This window comes from Miscanthus floridulus, chromosome 19 (assembly GCF_019320115.1).
Source record: "Miscanthus floridulus cultivar M001 chromosome 19, ASM1932011v1, whole genome shotgun sequence".
NCBI lineage: Eukaryota > Viridiplantae > Streptophyta > Magnoliopsida > Poales > Poaceae > Miscanthus > Miscanthus floridulus.
In genome coordinates, this window is record NC_089598.1 from 40,746,323 (window position 1) to 40,772,489 (window position 26,167).

General features: G+C 43.5%; 3 protein-coding genes and 1 long non-coding RNA gene across 6 annotated transcripts; 2 read left to right on the forward strand and 2 right to left on the reverse strand.

Annotated features, from left to right (window-relative positions):
* The first annotated feature begins 1,255 nt into the window (after nucleotides 1–1,255).
* Nucleotides 1,256–7,654, forward strand: LOC136528230 (uncharacterized). Of its 2 annotated transcripts, none has more exons than XM_066521161.1 (12): nucleotides 1,256–1,671; nucleotides 2,020–2,223; nucleotides 2,317–2,462; nucleotides 2,571–2,833; nucleotides 3,098–3,183; nucleotides 4,289–4,436; nucleotides 4,504–4,943; nucleotides 5,554–6,068; nucleotides 6,150–6,210; nucleotides 6,330–6,602; nucleotides 6,750–7,011; nucleotides 7,120–7,654. In XM_066521161.1, the coding sequence occupies exons 1-12, from the start codon at nucleotides 1,276–1,278 to the stop codon at nucleotides 7,479–7,481; spliced, it is 3,156 nt and encodes a 1,051-aa protein (XP_066377258.1). In that variant the 5' UTR covers nucleotides 1,256–1,275; the 3' UTR covers nucleotides 7,482–7,654. The 2 variants fall into 2 exon arrangements, with proteins under 2 accessions (XP_066377258.1, XP_066377259.1); XM_066521162.1 differs by having other exon boundaries at nucleotides 3,101–3,183.
* Nucleotides 7,655–10,892: 3,238 nt separating this feature from the next.
* Nucleotides 10,893–12,091, forward strand: LOC136529707 (uncharacterized). The gene has a single exon (XM_066522780.1). It carries the CDS (start codon nucleotides 11,196–11,198, stop codon nucleotides 11,808–11,810), a length of 615 nt encoding a protein of 204 aa, XP_066378877.1. The 5' UTR covers nucleotides 10,893–11,195; the 3' UTR covers nucleotides 11,811–12,091.
* Nucleotides 12,092–12,536: 445 nt separating this feature from the next.
* LOC136528924 (uncharacterized) lies at nucleotides 12,537–14,804 on the reverse strand. Its single transcript, XR_010777159.1, has 2 exons — nucleotides 13,329–14,804; nucleotides 12,537–12,809 (listed from the first exon to the last, which is right to left on the reverse strand). It is a non-coding gene; the product is annotated as an uncharacterized lncRNA (long non-coding RNA).
* Nucleotides 14,805–15,613: 809 nt separating this feature from the next.
* On the reverse strand, nucleotides 15,614–23,363 carry LOC136528317 (THO complex subunit 4D-like). Of its 2 annotated transcripts, none has more exons than XM_066521264.1 (7): nucleotides 22,981–23,361; nucleotides 20,997–21,267; nucleotides 20,354–20,497; nucleotides 20,187–20,255; nucleotides 16,890–17,086; nucleotides 16,740–16,796; nucleotides 15,614–16,074 (listed from the first exon to the last, which is right to left on the reverse strand). In XM_066521264.1, exons 2-7 carry the CDS (start codon nucleotides 21,225–21,227, stop codon nucleotides 15,852–15,854), a joined length of 921 nt encoding a protein of 306 aa, XP_066377361.1. In that variant the 5' UTR covers nucleotides 21,228–21,267; nucleotides 22,981–23,361; the 3' UTR covers nucleotides 15,614–15,851. The 2 variants fall into 2 exon arrangements, with proteins under 2 accessions (XP_066377361.1, XP_066377362.1); XM_066521265.1 differs by lacking the exon at nucleotides 15,614–16,074 and adding an exon at nucleotides 16,085–16,654 and having other exon boundaries at nucleotides 22,981–23,363.
* Nucleotides 23,364–26,167: the final 2,804 nt, after the last annotated feature.

Genomic DNA, 26,167 nt, shown 5'->3' on the forward strand with positions numbered 1-26,167 from the left:
CTGTGCTGTGTGTGCACACCGTCAGGTCGGCAGATGGGTCGTCTAACTGGACAACAAGCATGCTTCGTCAGCAAACTTTTGCTCCTCTGTGAACATGCATTCCGCGGCATTTGCAAACTGTGGACAAGATACATTCCTTTGGTCTTGTTGAGACTGGAGACCCAACGAATGAAGGGGACCGGAATCATGCTACCAACTCTACATGGTCCCGGTGAACTACTGCAGTACGCTTGCCGATCTCAATTGGTGCGCTACTATGCACGACGAGTTTTAGGGCGCGTTTAGTTGGCAAAAAATTTTGGTTTTGACTACTGTAGCACTTTCGTTTGTATTTGACAATTAGTGTCTAATTATGGACTAATTAAGTTCGAAAGTTTCGTCTCGCGATTTCTCACCCAACTGTGCAATTAGTTTTGTTTTTCGTCTACATTTAGTACTCCATGCATGTGCCGCAAGATTCGATGTCACACTTTGGGGTGAAAATTTTTGGAATCTAAACAGAGCCTTAGGCTCTGCTTGACAATGACACTTGGCGCCATGTTCCTTGTCCTCCCAGCAGCAACATTGTGACTGGCAAGTAGATTTGTAAATACAAGTTCCATCTTGAACATCTGGACCTTACGGGTGTCGCCGATCCAGTGAACTATCACAGTGTGCTTGCCGATCCTGATTGGTGAGAAGAGTTTCAGGTTCTACTCGCCATCTACACTTGACGTGTTGTTCCTCGTCCTCCTAGCGCTAACATTGTGACTGGCAAGTGGATTCATTCATAACACATAAGTTTGTGTTGATGGCTCGTTTGCCCATCACCAAGTGGGACAAAAGGATGATATAGACTACGATGGGACGATTGGTTCTAAGCCTCGCCGTCTTATACACTTTGACCGATAGAATATAGCATATTTGGTTGGCTGGTTCGTATTGTTGCTGGTTCATTTATGTGAAAGAGAAATACTGCTCACTGGTTCATTGAAACAGTGTCCACATGAGGAGATTTGTCAGCCCAGCCAGCTAGCCCCAGTCGAACACCGCAACATTTCTACACGGTGCGGAACCAGGGGCGGCTAGCACGAGCCCGTAAAGGAAACCACTTTACCAGCCCATAGCGACCATCGCGTGACCGCGTCCACCGGTCCCACTGTGCAGTGTGACGGCGTCGCGCAGCGGTCCGCTCCATCCAATGTTTTCAACCCGTTTCCCTCTCCACGATTCAAAATTCTCCCCTTTCCAATCCCCACTCCGCCTCCTCCCCAAGACACCCTCCCCCCACATCCCATGGCGCCCGCCGCGGCCGTCACCGGCGCCGGGGACTCCGATCGTCTCGCGCGAGAGGTGGCGCGGGTGCTGGACGAGTGCCGCGCGTCCCACGCCGTGCACCCGCGGAAGCTGCGGGAGCTCCTGGCCCTCCGCTCCTCCTCAGGCGGCGGCGGCGGCCGCCCCTTCCTCGCAGCCTTCTGCGTCGCTGTCACGCCGCTCTTCGCCCTCGCCCGCCGATCCGCCGGATCCGACCGCGTCGCTCGCATCGTCGCTGCCTTCGCGTCCGCTTCCGCATCTTCTTCGGCCGACGGCGGTGGGAACGGGTTCCTCGAGGAGTTCCTTCGCTTCCTCGTCACCGCGTCCAAGGCCGCGCACCGGCCCGCGCGATTCCGCGCATGCCAAATTATCTCCGAGGTGAGCTAAGGAAAATTACTCGAAACTTTGCCCTCCCATTTGCGGGTTTTATTATTTCTCCCTCGAGATGGGAGCACTTATTTTAGTGAAAAACTAGTTTCCCTCAGTACGCTATAAAGCTGTTTATAGATGTTAAATTTTTGTTGTGTTTAACTTCTTCAATTGAGCTTAGGTTCAGCTCTCTTGTGCAAATATGCTTCAATAAAGCACGAGTCTGGATGTTGCCCTTGTAACAACTTCTTTGATTTATTCAGCCACCATCAGTAATCTTTTGTTCTAGTTACGAAGAAGTGTTTACCTTGGCAAGTCCTTCATTTGCATAGTGTGCACGTGCAATTCTGCTTGCAGATTATTATGCGGTTGCCAGATGATGCTGAGGTGAGCGATCAGATTTGGGATGAAGTAATTGACGGCATGAAGGTCCGGGTTCAAGATAAAAACGCTGCAGTTCGCACTTATGCTGTGCGAGCATTGTCCCGTTTTGCAGTTGATGGTGAGGATGGTGGCATTGTTGATCTATTCCTCGAGACCCTAGACAACGAGCAGAATGCTGTATGTGAGATCGTTCTTAATAGCTTTCCGGTTACTAGTATTCCATATGTTCATCTGGTCGTATCTAATTGTGTCCTTGTTTCATTTTTGAAGGAGGTTCGGAAGGCAATAGTTTTTTCTCTTCCACCATCAAATAATGCACTAGAGAGTGTTGTTGAATCAATGCTTGACATTAGTGAATCAGTTAGACGAGCAGCATATTCTGTGCTTTCAACTAAATTTCCCCTCCAGAGTCTTACGTGAGTAATCACATACATTGGAAGTAGAACAGACCAGTGCGTATGCATGAAATGCACAACACTCACTGTATCAGTGAATTTATAGTTTTTTTTTTTTTTTTGTTTCAGCATCAAGCAAAGGACTACTGTCCTTCACAGGGGGCTATCTGATAGGTCTGCTTCAGTAAGCAACGAGTGCCTGAAGATGCTGAAGGATGAGTGGCTTGTGAAGTACTGTGGAGGAGATGTGATTTCCCTTCTCAGATTTCTTGATGTTGAGACATACGAATCAGTTGGAGAATCTGTAATGGCGGTGCTTCTAAAAGATGGTGCTTTGCGAGTGCATGATGGGCACAGTATTAGGCAGTACATCACTGCAAATGGTGAAAAAGGTTTTTTATCCTAGTCTATCTCCTACTTTTCAACTGACCTTTCTCCGGATTTTGTTGATCAGTTTATGTTCATTGTGAATATGAGTCTCTGACAAAGGACAAAGTAACTAACTCCTATGAAATGAATAAACCTGAAAGACAACCCCATGCAATCGCTATGTTTTCTCAAATTCCTTTGTTTGAAAATACAGAAGAATCAAGTTGTCTCTGCCCATTCCTCCTCTTTCTGCTAGTTGATATCAGCATCCTTATAATATTTTTCAGCAGAAGATTCCAATATTCAGCTCATGGATGCTGAGGTTGCTCTTTACTGGAGAATCATGTGCAAGCATTTGCAAGCTGAAGCTCAGGTGACCATCAGACCATTTTAGCTTGTTATGCTACATTTTTTATAGTACTTTTGGAAGAAACTAATTATTAACACATCATTGTTGTCAACTGTACAATGTAGATACATTTGAAGTATAACTTTTCTTTTGCTGAAAATTTGACCTTTGCTTTTGCTATAATTTTGCATGCCAAAGTGTGGTAACAGTAACCAGCTCTAGAATGCTTAGTGTTGCCAATAAGTTAATCGTTTTTTAGATGACTTGGTGAGAAGAAACAATCCTTTGCAAGCATCATTCATATCATGTCAAGATTACCCGATATGTTGTAATATTTTGTAACTATTGCTATTTCACAACATTACCAGCTGATTAGGTGCAGGAGCTGCGAATTACGAGTCGATTAGTTTCTTTATGAAGTGAATTACCTCTAGGATGCTATTGTTAGGTCTCTGTTATATATGGGGACATGATTTTGCACTGAATGATTACTAAGACGGTTGATTTCAGAATTAGTATATCTCCCTTAAGGTTCTTCGTTCTTCCCAGGGATGAAACCAGATCGGATGTGAATGGATATGTACGGATACAAATATGAGTAGCTGTTTTTCTTTCAGATTTAGAGTCGGATACGGATAGTTTCTGATATGTCGGATATTGATATCCATCCCGTATCTGTATCAGGTATCCAACTTTGAGTATCCGGATTCGGATACGGTGCAGATCTTGAATGCCCATATTTAGATAAGGATTATCCATTTAATATCTAAACCCCTTCGAACCGACAGATAATTAGGAAATATCTGTCCCATTTTCACCCTAGTTCTTCCTCTCAATCTATCTCGATATCTCCTTTGACCTAAGGATACCCCTACCCCTCCTTCTAACCTTCCAAGCCATGCTGACCAAGCCTTTCTTATGGTTATCCACCTTCTGATAGGATTGTTGAATCTAATCTAGAGCAATCATGGAAATACATGTGTTCTGCTAATTTTTAATATAATATATTGAAACTATGGAAATTTGTTTGCTAGTTCTACCGGCTGATAGTGCCTTGTTCCTGGCTGGCAATACCATTCTTCAAAGTTAAATCAATACTTTATTTATTAAGTCAATAGTTATTCTGCAGGTCAAAGGCTCAGAGGCTGCAGCAACTACAGGTGCGGAAGCAGCGGTATATGCTTCTGAGGCTACTGATAAAAATGATCTTCTAGACAGTGTACTTCCTAGCACAATTACTGATTATGTTGATTTGGTAAAGGCACACCTTTCTGCCGGTAAGCAAGAGTAGTTATCATTCTTTCTATGTATGGACAATATCCATTGCTTACCTGCCCATTTCAGGACCAAATTATCACTTCACTTCAAGGCAACTATTGCTACTTGGTGAAATGCTTGAGTTCTCTGATACTATGAACCGAAAGATTGCAAGTTCTTTTCTGCATGAGCTTCTCATCAGGCCTCTTGAACATGAAGTTGATGATGATGGGAACCAGATTGCAATTGGAGATGGTGTGAGTCTTGGAGGAGACAAAGACTGGGCGAAAGCAGTGGCAGAGTTGGCAAAAAAAGTGCATTCTTCTGTTGGTGAATTCGAATTGGTGGTTTCCACTGTTGTTGAAGAGCTGGCTAGACCTTGCAGGGAGAGAACAGCTGACTTCATGCAGTGGATGCACTGTCTTGCCGTGACAGGTCTTCTGCTTCAGAATACTTCAACCCTACGGAACCTCCAGGCCACAGCAATTGAGCCTTCAGAACTGCTTCACTCTTTGTTGCTTCCTGCAGTAAGTCCAATTGTCCTACAATTCTCTGTGTATACTGTATGGTACTTTATATTATGCTCCCTTTGTCCCAAAAAGGATGCAATTCTAGAATAGTGTTCAAAGTCTCTTAAGTTTGACTAAATTTGTATAAAAAGATATTACTTATCGTACCAAATAAGTATCATTAGATTTGTCATGGAATATATTTTCATAATATACCTAATTGGAGTTTTTTTGAAGGGCGGGCCTAGTGCAAGCGGTAGAGTCTTACCGCCTGTGACCGGAAGGTCCCGGGTTCGAGTCGCGGTCTCCTCGCATTGCACAAGCGAGGGTAAGGCTTGCCACTGACACCCTTCCCCAGACCCCGCACAGAGCGGGAGCTCTCTGCACTGGGTACGCCCCTTTTTTTTACCTAATTGGAGTTTTAAATGTTGATACTATTTTCCATAAACTCAGTCAAACTTAAGTTTATTTAACTCTAACGAAACCGAGAATTGCATTCTTTCTAGAATATACCTGTATGGTACTATATGCTAATATTCTTCAGCTCCTGTATACACTACATTTGCTGTTATGGCTATTAAATTGAGCTGAATTATAAAGTTTATGCCCTTGATCTTATCTCATGTAGGCAAAACAAAATCATGTTGATGTACAAAGGGCTGCTTTAAGATGCCTTTGTCTCCTTGGACTGTTAGAGAATAGACCTAATGCAGAGTTGGTGAAGCAGCTACGCTTATCTTTCATCAATGGGCCTGACTTGGTTAGTGCCATAGCATGCAAGGCCTTGATTGATCTTGTAACTTGGCATGGGCCACAAGAAATAGATCGAGCCATTGGAATTGAATTGCCAGATCCTAGCTATGAAAAGTCTCAGTTCACTCAAGTTGACCTCTCTGATATGAATGATGATGATCTAAACATTGGAGTTCTTGATATTCTATTTTCTGGATTCCATAAACATGACTGGGAATTTGATCTAGAGGGTGATAATCTTGATAATGTCCCAACCATACTTGGTGAAGGTTTTGCAAAGATTCTTCTCCTCAGTGGGAATTTTGCAAGTATAGCTGCTGATTTGCATACTGTTATCTTCGCTCAACTCATTAGATTGTATTTCTCAGAGGAAACTAAAGAACTCGAAAGGTCAGTCGCTCATTTGTCCTTTGTTATTTAAAGGCATTTGTTTTCTGTTTATTCTCTCATGTGCTTTTTTTTATGTTTCAGATTGAAACAATGTCTGTCTGTCTTCTTTCAGCACTATCCAGCACTTTCAGACAAACACAAGGCAAGCTGATAAAGCTTATCATACACTGGCTGAAATTATTTTATGTAACTTTATCCCAGATCCAATTTATTGACTGAATAATCCCAGATCAAATTTACCGACTGCCTTTCTTTTCACAGAGTTGTATCTCCAACGCATTTGTACCTGTCATGAAAGCCATGTGGCCTGGTTTATATGGTAATGCTGGGGGTAGCCCTCATGTTATTTCAAAGAGACGGAAACTTGCGGTTCAAGCTTCACGTTTTATGGTGCAAATGGTGCAAACCCAATTATTTTCAACAGAAAGTATGGACCAAACTTCGAAAAGTCCTGAAAGTGCTTCAGTTTCCGCAAATGTGTCAAACAATTTTGACATCAGCGAGGAAGGGCTTGCTATCCGTATAGCACTAGAGGTATCAATAAATAATCTAGAAAATACATATACATTTTTTTTCTAATATTGCAGGACACCGAACAAACATCCTCACAATTTGTTGTTAGAATTATATTATAGAGGTTCTAGGGAAAAAAACTGACATCATATGGTGCAAATGCTCTAGGTAGCCAGTGGCCCAGATAAGAAGACCGCAGCTGGGAAAGCATATGCTTTGGCCCTGTGCAAGGTTGTGCTGCTTCTAAGATTCCGGCAATCAGAACAGAAGGCCATCAAGTACATGAGAGGCATGGTTAATCATTTGGCTGCCTCAGTGGCTTCCGACAAGGAGCTCGTGAAGGAGCTAGCTCAAATGGCTGCACGTCTCAGATCGCTTGATGCCTGTCCAGACGAAGAACTGTCACAAGATGACGCAGATGTCATATTCAGTACGTCTAATGAAAAATAAGAACCTATGTTATGCCAATCCATCTCTGCATTTTCGTAAGCTTTCATTTCTATGGTTCTTATCGCACCTTACTCTTGTTGTTTCTCAGAGAAACTAGGATTGGATGATGGCTTCAAGTTGGACACCAATCAAGCAGTGCCTCCTACTCCAGCACCACGGTCAGCCCGGCCTCCAGCTCCTGCCAGGAGAAGAGCGAGACAGGCACCATCCTCTAGCGATGAAAGTGATGAAGAAGGGGAAGAAGTTAATGTGCCTGCAACATCGGTAAGCAGGGTTCCAGCCACTCCCAGTATGACTGCTGCTGCACGTTCTCAGAGAGCAAGCAAGACTGCTGCTTTGAGCAAGATTTCTGCGAAACCACCTGCTATTACGTCTGATGGCAGTGAGCCGGACGATCAGTCCGACGTCACGAGTGAGGAGGATTCGTCATCCGATGAGGAATCGTCATAGATCGCTGTTACTTTCTCGTGCAATCGTGGACTGGAGGTTCTGATGAGGTTCTTGAGTAGAAGAACCAAGTAATCTAATGTAACTAATTAAATTGCAGCGGTGAGATATTGTCACTGCATTATGTATTTATTTCTTGTTACTAATCAGTATGATTTAAAGTCGTCATTTACGTTTGAGCATCTTGCAACGAACTCAGATCTAAACAAATCGAAACGACAGCGTCGGCTTGATATGCATTGACCAATATAGCTCGTGTCACACTAAAATGCAAAACCAGCGACAGGATCAATTTTTTACAATGTATATATGCAACTCCATCGGCTCAACAGGCTCAGCCCTGAAGGGGGGACGGCTGCCATGGGCCCGAAATCTAAGCAGCCTATGTAAGACTTGCCGTCTTGCTCAGTATGGCACGCCCCCCAACGACTTGGCAGCCTCGCCCGCGTCGCCCTCTCCTCTCTCCTCTACCTCGCCCCACATTGTCGCCATCACGCATCCTCACCTGGGTCTTGCTCACATCGCCGTCTCATCAGGTTGCCCCTCCGTTGCCCAAGCCGTACTCTCCACGCCTCGCGCCATTGTCGTTCCGGCCTCAGCATCTTTTCGCGCCACCTCGCCTACGCTGATATGATGCCTTGCATATTTGGTTTAATTGGTGTTCAATTCAACCCAATTTATATTTAGTTTATTTATTGAGTTGTTTTATTGTATTCGATTTCTCCTATTGCATCCATATTTATTTATTGAGTCGTTGTATTGTATTCGATTTCTCCTATTAGATTCGTATGGGGAGTCCATCACGTTAGAGGTGGGGACACAAATCAAGGAAAATAAAATTATGGATAGAAAAATTATTAAAGATTAGTTCCAAATTGAACGACACTTCGAAAAGAGGATTACGAAATCAGAATTATATATACGCGGTCTCTGTCGACCACAGATCGTGTCTGACGACCCTGAAGTCAACATTTCAGAGCCTGTTGAAAGATACTGCTGCACTGCCTTCGTCCTCAAAAAAATGTATAATTCTAATTTACTATTTAGTCAAACTATCTAAAATTTGTTAAAATATATCAATCAGTATTTATAACGTGAACAGATATATATTATTAAAATATATCCAATGCGCGAAAATGGATCAAGTTTAGCCGCCAAAGATTTTTCCAAATCGAATCCGCCATGGACAGGTCTCCCGATGTGGCACATCGACGAATTGATGATGGGGACGCGAGTTGGGATGACATTCCGAACACACCGGATCATCGAGAGGATGTAGATGGCAATCGCGACGCAGTGGAGTTGCAGAGATTCGCGGCGCGGCATTGGGTGCAGGTTCCTCTGAAGCTTGGCAGCTACGCGCACTGGTTCTGCTGCACGCCGTGGTGCTGGGGCGGTTGCGCGACGCGGCGCTGGGGCCGAGGGCGGCGGCGAGCGGCACTGGGGCCGAACGTTTTGGGTGGAGCGGTGCAGTGCTGGCGGTGGGCGACGGTGCTCTGGTTTCTCCTGTACGATAGCTCTATGGTCTATGGGTCGGATGAATTTTTTCTAAGGGGAATGCGTCGGATGAATGAGTAGAGTCGATGGGAGAGGAGAGAAATAGGCCCGCAGTCGACAATCAAATGGCCTGGAGTCCAATGGTCCATTGTCCTAATAATGAGACCGTCCATATGCAATTGAACCTGCAGCCCGAACGCTAGAATGCATTCGTATTTTCTTATCAAATCTATAAACGATTAGCATTAGTATTCTCCGTGCAATCTATTTTTTTATGCCCGTGCATTTTTCCAAAAGTTATCAAACGGACCATGTGTGCCTGCTAGCAAAAGTGGTAAACATCAATCAACCTTTGAATTTGATGCTATATACGAATATAATCCAAAATATATTGAGGAAAAGGACTCTTGTGATCTCCGGTCTGCCAAAAAGCAGGGATTGGCAAGCCGTGCCATCAACCATCAAGTTGCCCGGCTGGGTATACACGTATGTAGCGGCCGTCGTGACATTTCTGCTGGCAGACAGTTCGTAGTGCGAGCCACCACCCCCTTGATAGTGCAACAGACAATTAAGGTAGCTCCAGTGCTATAACGTACAGTGCTAATGATCATTTATAGCAGCTTGATTGGCGCAGACTTGGATCTGAAAAACTCTGGCCTTTTCGGCGTCCCCAACGGTGTCCTATTCACTAGCTCGGAGCAGCGTTTGGCCAATGAGAAGGAGAGAATTCAGAAATTCACCGAGCTAGTGCTTGCACAAGAGCTTAGCTCGCACGGTTACCGAAATTTTCTAAGTCTCTGGCAGTACCTGCCACTATGTAATCTTTTCGTTTTAAAAACGCTGTTGAGGACGCCCTTACGAAGTGAGACCAAGGGGACAAACGGCAGGTGCGGCGGGCGGCAGGCACGCGCACCTGAACTTCGGTCAAAAGAGAGCGAAAAAATATATAGCGCGACGCTGAGACAACACGCTTGCGTTGCGTCAATTGCTCTCTTATCGAGACATTTTATTTAGGCTATTTTTAATGGAGTTTTCATTAGAGTTTCATGTGCATTAAATATGCTGATGTGACACATTATTGATAAAGAGAGATGATAAAAATTTTATGGGGACAAAACTCTTATGCATTAAATATGGATATGTTGGAAAACTGGGACATAAAACCGACTAGCATTCCTTACAATGGTTAACAGTGTTGGCAATGGCACGTTTGCAACAATCAGCACATTTTATGGGGATATGTAAGCTGATATTGTGGACGTTAGTTGTATTCTTCTTTAAAACTTTATTAAAGTTAGAAAAGATTCCTTAGGAATTAGGATAAAACTAAAACAGCCCTGAGACATTTAAATCGAAACTTTGAGACTAAAATATCCTAGGAATAACTGGGGCACGGCAAGTAAAGTCTTTCTATTTCCCCCCAATAAAATGGCACGATTTTCTTACTTCCTTGAAACAAAGCACGACGACGAAGCGCTTTCCAGCAGGCACTGAGGGCTGATTCGTGCGTTCAGTATCCGGCAAGTTATGCAAAGCGCGTGAGGGGAAGAAGCACCGATAGGATTGGAGATTTTCAACTAGAAAAATGGTTGAAGCAATTGGATTCGTCTCGTGCCTTCCACAGGATCCTCTTAATTGGGAGCTGTGTCCGATGATCAAGGCCACACCAATTGAACCCCTCTCGTGTAGTTAACGAGGAATCTTGGAACCGACCGATCGAACATAAAGCAAGACATGCATGTCACGGATGTGACACGAGGATGACGATGGTCGCCAAACCTTACTAGAGAGAAAGAAATCAAATTGGCGTCTTCTCCTTATTAACTGACTAAGTGAGAGATCAGGCTGCGTACTGAATGAACCTCTAAACCCTGCGTGGAACTCACGCCGTAAGCAAAGCAACCTTCCAACTGAAGTAACTGAACTGAACAGGTGCCAAAGGGTTGCTGCGAAACGACTCTGTGTGTAACGCTTTCGTTTGCCGACTGGTGATCAGCTGATCACACCCTGCGCACGCGTTGTTACCCGTCTATAAATTAAATAGATCTCCTCCACCTCTTCGCGGTCCACACAGAGACACTTGGCGGAGATCCATCGAGCTCGCCGGAGATCACTTCGTCCAAGGCCGGCTACTTCTTGCTACCTGACTGATATTAGTTCTTGGGAGTGTTTTGCTCTGACTCGTTGTATTTGGCCTCGGCAGAAGAAGTTTGTGCAAACATGAAGCAGCCCAGCACCACCACCACCACCACCACCACCACGACGGAGATATGGCAGTGGCAGTGTAGCACGTGCCGAGCTCATTGGAAGATGCTGCGCCAGGTGACGACCACCTGCTGCCCACACAGACACGGCGGCCGCTGCTGTCAGGGTCAGGGTACTCCGCCTCCGCCGTCTCCGTCTGCAGGAAACCCTGCTCCTCACTGCCACCACCATCACCATCACCAGAAGGAGGGTGCCAGCAGCCGGGCTTTGGCGGCGGGTACCGAGGGTTCCAACGCTAGGCCTGGGCGTCACACCACCATCACTACTCTGAATCCTGCCCCTCCCGTCGTCGTCGCGGAGCTCTGCTGGGTCCCGGACCCTTACCTGATGGTGCAGCAGCTCCGGGAGTTCGAGTCCCTGAACGACGAGCTGGTGGCGCTCAGGGTGCAGCTGCAGGAGTACGCGGAGGAGGTCCGCAAGAGCAGCAAGGACGACATCAACGCCAGGACCGGGATGAACATGAACTGGCTCCTCGTGCTCCCGGCCAACGTCAGGGACGTCGTCATCTTGGCCAGGGACGTCATCGAGTCTTTCATTGCCATCTCCACTAGCGCACCACCAGCGAATTAAGCAGCTATAGCCTATTGTCATGTGGATATTATATATTATACGGTTCTTCGTGCTTGTTGCTTATTCCGCCTGGTATTAGGTAGATTTGCAGGTTTTATGTGAGTCTGGTATAAATAAATTATGAGGATACTGTTGCTGCTGAATTCGTGAGTTGTGAATTCAGTCTACTACTAGATCCGTTTAAGTCAAATCTATGTTAACTTGACTAAGTTTGTAAAAGATACATTAATCAATATTTACAATATATTATACCAAACATGAAAATTTCCATTTCATGTGTTTTTTCATGCGAAAATGAACCTATTCTTGTGAAATTCATGTATGAATGAAATTCCTTCGTTCCAAAGATTCTCTAAAATTATTTGATGTTGTATATCTTAGTGGAATTTTTTTTAATCTTTTGGTGTTTTGTATTCCCCCCTCCAAAAAGAATTTAAGTCTCGCTTTATGTGAATTCAATCGATCTCAAATTTGATTACATATGTAGAAAATAGTATTAATATTTATATCTCTAAATAGGTTTATTATAAAAAATATATTCTTTAATTAGTCTAGTAGTACATATTACAAATTATAAATAATAATAGTTTTTGTATATACATTTGATCAAATTTAAAATTTAAAATTAATTAACTTTTCGAACATCGAGGTTTACATTCTTTTAGGGACTAGCAAATGCCCGAGCGTTGCCACGGGAACTTTAAAATTTTCAACACAACAAGAGTATAATAAACAAATACTGGGTCAAAATCAACAGAGAAATAATAGAGCCTCCCCATCTCAGAAGTGCAGAATTCAACAACCCAAAAACAAAGGGTTACATAATTATTGTCAAATAAAGACTTGTAGGATCAAACATGATCTAGTAAAGAGAGATGATGATGATAATACAGATTCCAATTTCTGGCTCAGCTAATTTCTAATTTCATCAAATCATGCCACAAGCTGCAATTTCCCACTATCTTGGGTAAGTCGATTCTCCTCCTCCTTTCCAAAGCTCTGAACAAAAAGAAAAATGGAAGCCATGAGCTAACTTGAGAACATTTGTACCAATTTTAAACAGCCATGTATGAAATTTCCAAGATTGAGATTGCACCATAAAAAGTATTTGTGTTGCTTTTGCAGCTTTGACATTAGTAATAATTGGATGTGGTGTAAGTGCAAGATTCTAAGAGAAAGGGAGCAGCATGGAAAATGGAGTAAGAGAATAATTAGAAAAGTCACAACTGAACATTTTTGCTTGATCTGAAGAAGAGTAACTGTCACCATATATGTTAGGTAAATTTAACATTAGGAAATTAAAAGCCTAAGGAAGTCTGACTGGTATTGAGGAAAGCATCAATCTCAAGATATGCAGGGCAAGCAAGAAGAATAGTAGTTCCAACTTTGGAGAGAATGTATCAAGCCTGAGGTAATAACTTCATCACAATAAAATTGGAATTTCATTACTCATCATGTTATTCATGTAAGTAAGCAATGCAATCGATCCCGACAGCACAAAAATGTTGCAACAGTTACCTCATTTCCTTTGGATAAAACAAATCCAGATTCCTCCATGCCTAGCTACAGGTGCAAAATCGGGAAAGCACATGTGCAAATTCTGTAGAAAACATGAACTTTTTAGTTAGCATACATAATCGAGATAGCAATCCCATCTTGTCCATTTTCTGCCAAAGCTTTGTCTTTACCCTTTCAACATTGACACAAAAGAATTCTAAAAAAAAAACATTGACACACAAGATAGATATTAATTATTCCATGTCTATGATGGCGGCATTGGCTTCCGAAGCAGAAGCAAAATTTGTTACAGCTGAAGAGATTACTGTGGTAAGCCTTATCTTATATACTCCATATGATTCCAGTTTCGTAATTCTAATTCTCAAACCAAAATGGAAAAGATCTCCCAGCTGCTTCATCATATACACTTGGTCCTTAATTGTTTAAACGTTGAAAATTTCTTAGCTGAAAGATTGAAGTTTTGTTGTAACTCCAATACTCTAAATAAACTTATATAATTCTATTAATCTAAAGTTTTTAATCCACAGCTAATCATCACTCCCATCAGCACAATCACAAATTAATCCAAGAGCAAGCTAAAATAATCCTCCAAGAATAGATCAATTCGCAAGTCGCATGAGCAGTAGCAATCGCCTAATGAATCCACTGCTCCAATCACCGCCCTGCATTCACCGCAACGCACAGGAGACAAGACAATAACAAGAGACAGTACATAGACAGAGATTTAATTTTTCCAGAAAGCATCAGGAACTTGGATGCATGAACTTGCCCATCCGTGAGCAGCTTCTTGACGGTGTTGGCGCTGGTGGTGAACGCGAGCAGGAAGGGCTTGGCGGGGAGGTTGCGCTCGGCGGCGAGCTCCAGCACGAACTCGGTGAGCACGCCGCAGCAGGTGTCGTTGGTGAAGAGCGCACTGGCAAGCGCGGTGACGACGCAGACGCAGCACAGCAGATCGCGGCCGCCCTAGCTCCGCGACGCCAGGAGCTTGCCCAGGTGCTTCAACATTCCGTCGCCCTTGAGGTAGCCGCCCACCACCATGGTGCCGAAGAGCAGGCCCAGCATCGCCCCAGCCGTGCGCCGCCGTCAGGCCTCAGGCCGCATCAGCCCAACCCTAGGGGCCATTTTTCCCAACGCTGTGGAAGAAGGGGGTGTGAGAGGTAGAGGGGGTCCGGATCGACCCGATCCATCCATCACCGGCTCGTCGGAGAAGGTCGCCGGAGCTCTGGCGGCAGCCGGCGCGGGAAGAAGAGGCGCGGTCGGTTTCCCCCACGCGTGTGTTCTGTTGAACGAGAGGAAGGATGAGGCGCGACACGGACAGTGGGAGCCCTTCCTACTCCGGGGAGGCCGCGCAGAGGAGGTGGCCTAACGCCGGCGATGGGAGCCAGAAGGCGTGGCGGCGCCCATGGGAGACGGGAAGGGGCGGGGGCATTTCGATATGAATTTCAATCATCTTAGTACGGATCCAAAAAGCTTCATTCAAATTTCACCTTTGCTTAAACTTTGTTGTTTTTTTTTAAGCCGAGCACTTGATCACCATGGTCACCATGATCTTCACCATTTGAAATATACTTCCTATCTCATAATAACTTTGATAAACTAGATTAGCATTTAGAATTTTATCAATTTACCAAAATTAAACTAGAGCTTTCACAGACGTAGCGTCTGGCTTCACCATGGACAGTGAACGTGTCCTCTTCAATCTTTTCAGGAGTAGAGATGGAAGGCGTAGAACCGGTTCATCCCATGTGCATAGATAGGAACCCAACTAAATCTAGCAGGTGAACTATACATATGCCGTATGTTTGTTCAAAGTTAAAAAGAGGTTGACTGTTGCCAAAGCTGTGAGACTATCACTGACACGTCAAGTCCATGCCACAAAAACATTTTTACGAATCAAACATCCATCATTGCTCCTGAATTTTGAGAAATACAATGGTTCAAACAAATACTCATCCGAACTTCAGGATCAAATTTGGGTGCGTAAATCGGCAGCCTGCGTTTCGGACTGATTTGGCAGGAAATTAATTACTTTGGTAACCAACATTGAACTAATTACTTTGGAATGCGCGGGCATAACAAATTTTCTTAGGCATAATAAAGCCAAACAGTGGCCTCCATCCAAATGGGGCCAAAAAAAGTTGGGCAGGGTCAAATATTGATCTGGTACATTAGGATTAGGGTAAGAATCAAACATAATAACACGTCCAACCTGTAGTCCTCACCAAACATTTTGGCTAATGCCTATTGAAAATTCTAACAATAAGAACTAGAATAATATGGAAAAATTTAGCAGCAAAACCACTCGACGGTTGAAAACATAATTCATCATTCAGTTTAACAGCAAATTCTGATATCACAGGACTAACCCCGAACAAGAAATTGCAGTAGGAATCTAATCTAACTGATGCAACAAGAGCACGACAGAAGTGTGCGCATTTAACAGAATACCAACAGACAGAAAACAAGCTTAAGCTTCAACATAGTTCCAACTTCCAGGTTGGATTGGATGATGTTTTCACTATCTTAGTTGACATTCATCGCACCAGAGTGGTAGTTGTCAAGGTCCTTGTCCAATTGTTCGGCTGATTTCTCTACATTACCCTTGCGCACATAGCCACGGCCACGGCCCTGTCCAAAGCTACTACGGCCACGGCCGCGTCCGCGGCTGCGCACTTGCCCTCGCCCTCTTTGAGAAAAACCACCACGCCCTTGTCTTCCTCTTTGAACAAAACCTCCACGCTTCCACCTGGACATAGCACAATGATTACAAAAGGGTAATGCAGATACTGTGAAATAGAAGAGCATATGTAGTTTGTATTTTGCACTCGACTATGAAACTTTGCAAGTTGATCTCCAGACAACCTTAACAATGAAAAGATATCCAGTAATTGCATGTGTTTTTGTTGCCAAAAAGGAAATTAAATACTTTTTTAGACATAATAAACATACAAAAATTTTACTTCAGGTTACATTGGAGTTAGTTACTAGTCACTGTTGTGCCATGTTGGTAGGTAATACCACAAGCAGAATGCCACACTTATACACCACAGATGGTGAAAAATGAAGATCAAATCTGACGCAACCATATGCGGTTTAAAAAAATTTAGGGAAAAAATCACAAGATTTGGCAACTATAAGTTGACTACTAGTTTGAAGGGCAGGCCTGGTGCAGTGGTGAGAGCTGTTTCACTGAGTCACCAGGTCACGGGTTCGAAGCAGCCTCTCCGCAGATTTTGCGGGGGGAAGGCTAACCTCGGTTTTTCCCTTCCCCAGACCCCACTCATGTGGAAGCCTCCGGCACTGGGTCCGCCCCTTTTAAGTTGTTTCTGTAACATTTTTACAAGTTATAGGAGGAAAGCTATTCTATTTGTATGTGATTAGCCTAGAAAATATCTAGCCATGCGAACCTACCCAGGAAGTGAACTAGATGGGCCAGATGCACCTTGTCCAAACCCACTTCCACCAGGCCTGAAAAGAAACACATGTCAGGAATAAAATGAAGAAAGTTGCTACATGACTGATGAATCCAACAGTGAAGGCAATGCCAAAGAAGAGCCATACATCATAACAACTTCTCTCTGCCCTCTTTCGCTTGCACCAGGAACAACACTAATTCGGGGTGCGGCAGCAGCTGATAGACCCAAATCTGCTCCTATTACTTCAATCTTCATTGCCTTCCCATCAAGGCGCACATTATTATATCTCTTCAGTGCTGCAAGAGCTTCACTTCTCCTGGTGAATATCACCTCAGCCGAACCCTGTTCGACAATATCCATGAACAAACAAGAGAGTAAATTTAGTACAGATAGCACGTTTCTGTTCTGTTAAGCAATCACAATCACAATGCCAATATATTATTATTATTATCGTTTGACAATCTAAAGTTTACAGCTTCCAATCTGAAATATGGCATTTAGGTTTTCCAGATTTCGAATCATAGTCACAGGGATAAGGGCCGATTGGTTGGAGCCGAGTTCCATGACCCTTGTCCCCATTCAAGGACCAGGGTCGAACAGGGTCACTGTCCCACTGTATCGACGAACATGTGAGAGAAGAGAAGGGGGAGAGTAGGAGGTTGCTGTGGCCAAGATGCTGGAGCTGGAGGCAGAGGGCTATTCAACCACGAGCATCAGATAGGACCACCAGTGTGGGATATGTTTCAGCAGATAGACAACAAATTAGCAGGTCTCCAACAAAACAGATAGCACAGAAGGGAAGAGGAGGCCAGGGCAATTGAATTTGCTAGTCATGGTGTTTAAAACTGGTCAGAGGTGACCGATTTGTGACTGGCAGTGCTAGTTTGTCTGAGAGAAGAAAGAGAAGACGAGGCCAAAGGGGGCAAGGCGGCTGTGTGTTGGCAAGAGACTATGAGGCTTAGGGTTATGATGGCAGGCTGTATGGGCCAGCACATAGCAGTCCATTTAAATATTTCTCTCTTTCCTCAAGTTTATTGGCATGCAATATCTCATCCATCAATCAAGATTAGTTGGAGTCAATTGGTCTTCAACCCTCATTTTTTAGACAGCCATGACCTACTTCTCTCAATCCCTGACGCAACCCAGATTTTTAGCGACTGTGTCAAACCTTTTTAGTTTTGGCCATCAATAGATCATATAGGTTAACATGAGGTTTATGTTACTAGATTCATCATGGATAACACTTTCACTAATTGACTTGAATATTTCAGTTTCTTCTGCAGATTTAGTGAATTTTCCATTCACAGATCCACAGCATTTGTAGCTACGTGCACAGATATTTGTTTATGGAGCTCTTATGTGAGTTATAATTCTCTTATGCTACTGGATCAATAGATCCTCGAGGTACAATATTCTGTGCTCAAATGCAAACAAGGATCATAGATATTTTTTTGGATGAAATATACTGTTCAGAAGAATGTTTTATTGGAGAGATCAAGGGTTCTTATTAGAAAGGCAGGTGTACTTCGTTCAATTGGTCTGGAAAACATAAGCAGTGGCCTTGAGTCTTTATCAAAAGCCATATCGTTACTAGTGGTGGGTTTGAATCACTTGATGCAGTTTCTAATGTATCCAGAGCCAAAGGGTGCCTAGCTGAACTGGTTAGGTGGCCTCGGCGGCACTCCTCAGGTCTTGAGTTCGACTCTCCGTGGGAGCGAATTTCAAGCTGGGGTTAAAAAAATCCCCTTGTCTGTCCCACGGCCAAAGCACAGGTCAAAAGGCCCGGCCCGGTTCTCACAGGGCAACGGTGCCCCTATGTCAGGGTAGGGCAGGGGTTCGGGGGTTTTCTCGACCTATGTGAGAAGGTCTTCTCTCTTACAGCAATGCCCGGGGTGGCTTAACCCCCGCAGGTCGAGTTTTTTCTAATGTGTTCAGAAAAGAATATTTACGATTAATGTTTGTTCATCAAATCAGCAAAACATCACTTCGGATTTATCTCAAAGAAATTCAACTCCGATAAATCACAGGGATATTCTAAGCTTCAAAATATATAACTTTCTATTTGAAATAACAGATATCACTAGTCCAAGTCCCATATTGTAGACAGTGTCAATATCCTAATGCACTTAAATTTGGGGTTAGAGGGAGTAAGATATAACAGAAACAGCTGAATACTTTGTAAGTTTTGGGCAGGTAGAGGTTGAATTAAACAAACTGAGAATTACTGCTGTCCTTACTAACATTACAAATGCACATTTCAATTTGATATTCTTTCAAAATACATTACTTTTCTTCAATGCACACGAGTAGTTTTACTTTATCCATAGGTGGATGGAGGCGGAGAGGGATGCATGTCCTCACTACTGGCAATATGCCAAAAAACAGAAGGCAACATCATAAACAAATAAAAACAGCTGAAATTTAAAAGGAAAAACTTGCAGGAACTCTGGACAAAAAAGGAACCAATGGAGTAGTTTGAATGACTAGTATGGTGCACCAAACTAAATTTAAGTAGGTTATAAATACCACATATCCATCCCACCAAACTTCATTACAATCAATCAAACTAATATCCAAACCCTAAACGTGCAAGTAACATTCCAGTACACATATTAAGGCAAAGGGGCTTGTGTTTGCAACACAATATGAGAAAATAACCAAGCATGAATATTTAAAACTGCAGATAAATTGTCAACATTATCATCTGTGTTTCCTATTTTCTCCACTTCAGTCAGTTAATATACAGCATCTTGCTTATTTTCTCCATTTTCCTATGTCAATATGTCAAAACTACAACGCCAATGATATGTCTAGGCGCTAGTCAGAGGCTGCCTGCCTGCCTTGTGCCTAGTATTTTTTTGAAACATGGGTCAAAATTATCATAAAACTACATATTTAAATTTGAATATAGAAGTAAAGACTCAAAGTGTCAGTTTCAAGAGCTGCATATTCAAAAATTGTATCATAGAACTACATGTTTGGTGTGTAAGGTATGGCAAAACTAAAAATTCCACCACCCAGCAAAAATCTGTTTTTATGTGATACATTTTTTTCTTGAACAACGCAGGAGAGCTGCGTGTCATTTCATTAAGAGAAAAAAGAAATACAGAGACAGGCCAGTCGGCCTACTCCCAAAATACCATATGGATTATAGACACCTCCACAAACATAAAAACATGACCAATGCCAACAATCATATAAGAGTTCAATTGTATAGGATATGTGACCTCAGGCTTATTTATATGATACATTGCACACCTGAACCTTGTGGTACTATTTCATAAATATGTAGTTTTGTAATAATTCGATGTATTAAATACAGTTTTGTGATACAACTTCTTAATTTTGTAGTTTTGCTAATTTTACACACTTTTTAATTTAATTACAAAACACTCAATTGTGTTATAGAAAACAACAACAACCAAGGTTTAGTGAGACTTACAGTTGGGTGTCTGTAACTGTCGTAATGAACAGCACAGTGCTTCAAATGACCCATTTCTGAAAAAAGCTCCTGAGGTAATATTGTGGATAGACAAAGATCAGCTTCAGGAATACCGAATATGAATCGGACTGTCAGATGTTGTATTACAAAGACGAACATCCAGCTACCTGTATATCTTCCCTTGTCACTCCATAGTGCAAGTTTGAAATGTACAGCCTTGTACCAGATTCTATCCCAGAAAGCCCAGCTGCCACCATGCTATCCTCAAAGAGATCATGTCTCCACACAAAATCCTTTGCTTTATTGAATGACTGTGATATTCCATATCATGCATGTCCATGTTGTGACGAGCAAGTATTAGCATAAAATCACAAAACTCATCAATCCATGGTACTTGATGAAGCAACTAGCATCAGCAAAATCATAAAACCCTATACCATTGCACACAATGGTGCTATTTCTGTATACATCAAAGGCCTTATCCACAGATTATTAAGTGGCCCATCAGCATGCTGACAACGAGTAGAGACAATGTTTTCAGTTTGAACTTTTAAGCATTAGCCAGCATAAACCAACATATGCTTCACCACCCAACATACTTGGCAGAAAAGGGACAGGTCCCTGGTAATTTGAAATGAGAAAGCCATTGGATCCTCTTCGAAGCTCCACAGTTAAATGGTCACAGATATGGCCTCAATGGAACGGTTGGGCTGTCCCATTTTAATAAGTTTATAGCCACTTCTTGTCAGGTACCTACTACAATTTGGATTCTTGAAGGTAACCGAAAAACAGTTATAGTTTTGTGCTTGCCTTGGCAATAGCAAATGATGAGGACCGAGTATTAACACCAAGTGGCCTTCGTGAAGGCACCCCTAGTCCCCTTCCACGGAAGGTGCCAGTACCACGCCCACGCCATGAACCACGAGCCAATCTTTGGCCATCACCTCTGCCTCGGCCTCCTTGTCCCCTGCCTCTTCCCCTTCCCCTCCCATTTCTGCTCTTAATCAAATCATCCAGTGGAACATCCAGAGATGTAGCCATTCAAGACAAAATTTGAGGCTAAAAAGTTAGGAACAAAACCCTGCACAACACAGAACAATTTCAGTATCTTGATTGTTTAGATGAACACAGTATACCAAGCAAGCACACGTACACAGAACAAAGATAATCGCAGACTTAAGCTTTACTTCCATTTTTCACTTATTTGGTATGGTCAAGAGCTTAACATTATATCAAAAAGTTTGCAGCTTTCGCCCTGTTCGTTTGGGCTGGTTTGACTTATAAGCCATGGCTGAAAGTACTGTTGGCTGGTTTGGTGTGAGAGAAAAATACCGTTCGTTGGCTGATAAGCCATGGCTTATAAGCCAAATACGACCAAGCAAACAGGCTGAATCATTTTGCAGTTTAAAGAAAGGCCCAACCTTGGACCTTATATGATCAGGATACATCGTTAGTTGTTTCCTTATTCTTCCACACTTATCATCATGTGTTTCTGATAAACATGTCTCTGACTTTCCACACATAAACAATTTAGTGAAATGATCATAAGCTTCCAAGTTCAGTTTATAAAGTACGGAATCACCTAAAAAAGCTCAGTAATTTTTTTAAAAATCACAGTATCAGGCACCAGCAAAACATAGAAACAAAAAGTCAGCCTTATTACAATAACCTTTCCATGCCTCTATGTTACCTATGTTATGTTCTCTTATTATTTGAACACAGGAACAAACCGAAGACACTCCAAACAAAGAATTTGCACAATGCAACAGCTACCACATTGATATAGGGGCAAAATTATCCCCACGTCGTAAGCTAAACTCAAATAATACAAGCTAAGGGAGCTTATCACTCTTTTGGTCTGTAGCACTAACACATGTTTTCTAATAGTTAGACAGTTATGGCCTACATCCTAACACCTTTCTTTCTCCTAGTGATGAAATAAAATGCAGCTCTCCTGCGTTTATGAGGGGAAAAAAGGGGAGCTAAGTCACAGTAAGCAGGGTGGCATGATGAAGTGAGATAGCTACTAGCCAACAATGCCAGAAATTCATAAAACCTAAGCTTTGAAGCCTTAATATGGAGCACACTGAGATTAACACAAATGCAACCAACCTTAAAAAGTCACAGTGATAAGCAGCTACGCATTTGATAAGCTAACCAAGACTGCTTGGCAGATACACTTCTGCTGGTGAAGTGTGAAATGTCTGGCATTCCCTTTGACTGCTGCCAAAATATCACGGGTTTTGAACTTTATTATAGGACTCAACTTAAAAATACTAACACATACATGTACTTTGATCTTGAAATGTTTTCTTTTTCTGCAGCACTTACCAGCAAAACAATTTTGGATAAAACTGAAGTAAGTAAATTTCAAACGAAACAAAGTTCTTGTGTCAAATGTTGAGCACTCCTATGTACATGATAAAGAAAAATACACAACAGCAATTAATAGCTATTGTTGACGTAAAACATGGCTGAGTCCAAATCTCCAAGCGCACAAAAAATGATTTGCATTAAGCCATGAACACACCAATCTGCCAACTAGTTACTGCAAGTGCTCCTTCAATTAGATTTCGAAGGGACCGGTAGTATGGGATAGTATGTAAGTTAGCAGAGCTAACTACCACCTCAGTTTGCGCACTTCATCAACAATGCATCTACGCAGTCCCTGGTCTGAAGACTACCGTGGAGAAATCTGTGGATCTACAAGTAGCTACAATACGATTCTGCGATGCCGAAATCAATCAAAGTATTTTTGGAAGGGAAAAAAATAACAGAAAAGAGATCCACGCACCTGGGGCGACGAGCCTGACGGAGTGAGGAGGCAAAGGGCTCGCGAGGGGCTTTCTGGTGGCGACAGCGCAAAGTGCAGTTTCAGCTGTTGGTGGTGGCCCGTTCCGCAGCCGGCCGCCGGTAGGTGGACGAGATCGCTATAACCCTAGTCGCATGAGGGCTTGCGCGCGGGTGGGGGGCGCGGGAGAAACGAAGTGCGGTGCGTTGGATGACCCGGGATCGGCCGACTTCCGGAGGGGGTTCTCCGGGAAGCGCCGAGATTGGTTTTGGCCGGCGGTTGCGACGACCGGCGACTCGACGAGTCGTCTCCTCGTCGAATTGAGAGAGGGGAGTAGGCGAGGAGGACGGCTTTGGTGTGTGGTGGGGGCCACGGGGATTGGGTTCTTTTCCGCTGCGTGGTTTTCCGTTTTCCTCCGCCGGCCGGGTGGGTCCACTGAGAAGGGAAGGGTCCACTTGTGATAGAGAAGCAGGACGCAGCTCGAAACGAGCGTCCGTCCACAACCGGCAATTGCGCTTCCAGCCCATCATACAAGGCCCGGTACGTGAAAGCCCAGTAAGTTCTCATCTACTCACTTCCGTGTAAAAAATCTCGCAAAAAGTCCACGTTACCTCTTCAATTTTCATGAAAATCTTTTTTTTTCTCTGAACTCTAAAACCCAGCAAAACACCTCTCTCAATTTTTAAAACCGTTCATCTACCCTTTTATAAGCAGTTTTAAAGACAGTTTTGTCTTTTTCTTTTTTATTTATTTTGACTGAATATTTGAAAAATCATAGTAAATCACAGAAAAATCATAAAATGGAAAATCAAATTTTGTTGGACTCCACATGAATAGATCTACATAGTAAATATATAATATGGTATGCTTTAGTATAATGTTTTTGTTGTGGATTTAGATCTATGCTTTTCAGTAATTAATTAGAATAATTCATAGCTGCAGTTTTTATGATCTAATTGTGATGAAATTTTTATGATGAACTAATTATTGCTCCGAGCGTGGCAGCCCAGATTAGGCGGCGGCAGGCTGGCAGCTGTGGCGCACGGACCAGCGAACATGGAAATGACGACAGCCAACATGCCCAGTGATGCGCTCGTGCCAAAAAGGCGCCAGTTGAGCGTCGAAGTCTCAGCAGCCTGTTCGGTTGGCTGGTTTGTATCGTTGCTGGTTCGTTTATATAAGAGAAAGTACTGTTGGCTGGTTCATTTGAATAGTATTCATATGAGGGGTTGGCCAGCCAACCCAACCAGCCAGCCCCAGCCGATCGGGCTGGCCTTAGCTTCGAAGGAAACCGTGGGCCCGCGCACAGCTCGTGACAGCGGCTCTCTCCACATGACATAACGAAAGCTCCCCCCGCTTTGCCCTACTTTGCTTGATGCTTTTGCTCTCTCGGGCAATCTCCACAACCGACATGCATGCATGCCCCATATAAAGGCGAGTGCCAGCAGCTCTTGAACGAATGTCCAAGGAACTATTGACAAATCCGTACCTATCCACCTTTGCCCATGATTGACAACACAAATGCAGAATTACACGTGTGTGTATGTGCGCGTAAAAATATCTTTTCAGTTGTGCAGTGTGCCATGCCACTCGGACAGTCACTCAGAAATGCGGCAAGGGAGGATGGCAGATGGAAGCGAGTCAATGCAAGATTAGGCTAGAGTTGCTGGGAAAGCATGTCACTATCGGCTTCCACATTTTGCACGCGTACGCTTGACCACGAGGTCGCTGTCAGCCAGTCAGAGTCAGTAATCCCCTGGGCATGCGATTACCTTGAAAACAAAGGCCCAAGCAACCAACAGTTCGTTCGGTGGTTTCAGCCACTCGTATAATATTTTTCTTTTATAATAAATCAATCATATAAATCAACATAGACAGTTTATCGAAACAGCGAACAAACTGAAGATTGGATGGGGTTGCAGTTCAACCGTTGACCCAGGGTCGGGAGTGTTCGGCTGCTGGGTAAGCCAGCCGTTCGGACCGTGGTATAGTGCGAAACAGTGTGAATAAGCTGGCCTACCACTCGTTCCCTCTTTTTTTTTTGTCTGGACGTGCTTGTGCGGTGAGAACCCACCGATCAATGGGGCTTGTTCGGCAGGACTGAAAAATACTATTCCAACTGATGGTTATGAGAGAAAAATACTATTCTGATAGGACATAAACAGTGATTTCGTGAGATGGCTGGCTAGCCAGCCAGCCGGCAACCAGCCAGCCGAACACTGCCCAATAACGCCACACTGGCGGCGAGAAGCATCGATCCAAGCCAGAGTTCGCCAACTGTGCCTGGCCGTGCAGAGGAATCGTGCCAGCTCAGACAACTTCAAACTAGGTGGAACAGACCTGAATCCAGGTCAAACCTGGACCCAGCGTCTCGACTGGCAAGTGGCAAGGATGATTAGCTCCTGTGCTGTCATTGCTATACGCACTTTGGTTAAGACCAAATATATTCAGTCTGTTCGTTCGTTGGTTTCAGCTAGGATTTATCAACCAACCAATAGTGTTTTTCTCTCACAATAAACCAGCGTCAGCCGGGCTTATCAGGTCAGAAACCAACCAGCGAACAGGCCGATTATCTTTTTCGTGTCGGGTTGTACACCTGATCAGGTAGTTCAAACAGAGCAGAGATTTGTGCTCTGTTCGGCAGGACTTATTATTGTTGTGGCTGATTTGTAGGGTTGATTTGTTGTGAGAGAAAAACACTGTTTCATAGCTGAAAAAGTAGGTCTAATTTTGGCTTATAAGCTCAAGTGAACAGAGCCTTAACAATCTTGGCTAAAGTTTTCGTTATATCTGTGTCTCAGAAACGAATTCGCGCATTTGGTCTTGTGAAACTCCTTTTTTCCGCCATTTGATTGATGACGAAAGAAGAATTACTCTACCATGCAAAGTGCAAACCAGATAGGCGGAGGGGCGGCCACGGTTTCAGGGCCTGATCGTTTGATCAGGAATGGTTACTTGTAACCAATGTTTTTTCTAAACGCTAGACGGTAAACAATCGGTCACCTACCGTTTAGCTATTATTCAGACAAAATGTCCTATGAAACGGGCTAAACGACAATTCTCAGCCGGATTGATTCTCTAATTTGTATAGCTTTGATCCGTGGGAATAATTCTAGAGCTCAATCAACCTTAAGCGAACAAGCCCTTAACGCTTTCCTCGGCTAGAAGTAGAACGGCACTGCGTATCCAG

Bases quoted from the DNA above. Each gene is read 5' to 3' on its own strand.
- LOC136528230 (XM_066521161.1), top strand. From the start codon at position 1,276: ATGGCGCCCGCCGCGGCCGTCACCGGCGCCGGGGACTCCGATCGTCTC. The intron at 4,437-4,503 runs GTAAGCAAGAGT...TGCCCATTTCAG, and splicing joins AAAGGCACACCTTTCTGCCG to GACCAAATTATCACTTCACT. The intron at 4,944-5,553 runs GTAAGTCCAATT...TATCTCATGTAG, and splicing joins ACTCTTTGTTGCTTCCTGCA to GCAAAACAAAATCATGTTGA.
- LOC136528317 (XM_066521264.1), bottom strand. From the start codon at position 21,227: ATGGCTACATCTCTGGATGTTCCACTGGATGATTTGATTAAGAGCAGA. The intron at 20,498-20,996 runs GCAAGCACAAAA...GGAATATCACAG, and splicing joins CATCATTTGCTATTGCCAAG to TCATTCAATAAAGCAAAGGA. The intron at 16,797-16,889 runs GTATGGCTCTTC...GTTTCTTTTCAG, and splicing joins CAGAGAGAAGTTGTTATGAT to GCCTGGTGGAAGTGGGTTTG.
- LOC136529707 (XM_066522780.1), top strand. From the start codon at position 11,196: ATGAAGCAGCCCAGCACCACCACCACCACCACCACCACCACGACGGAG.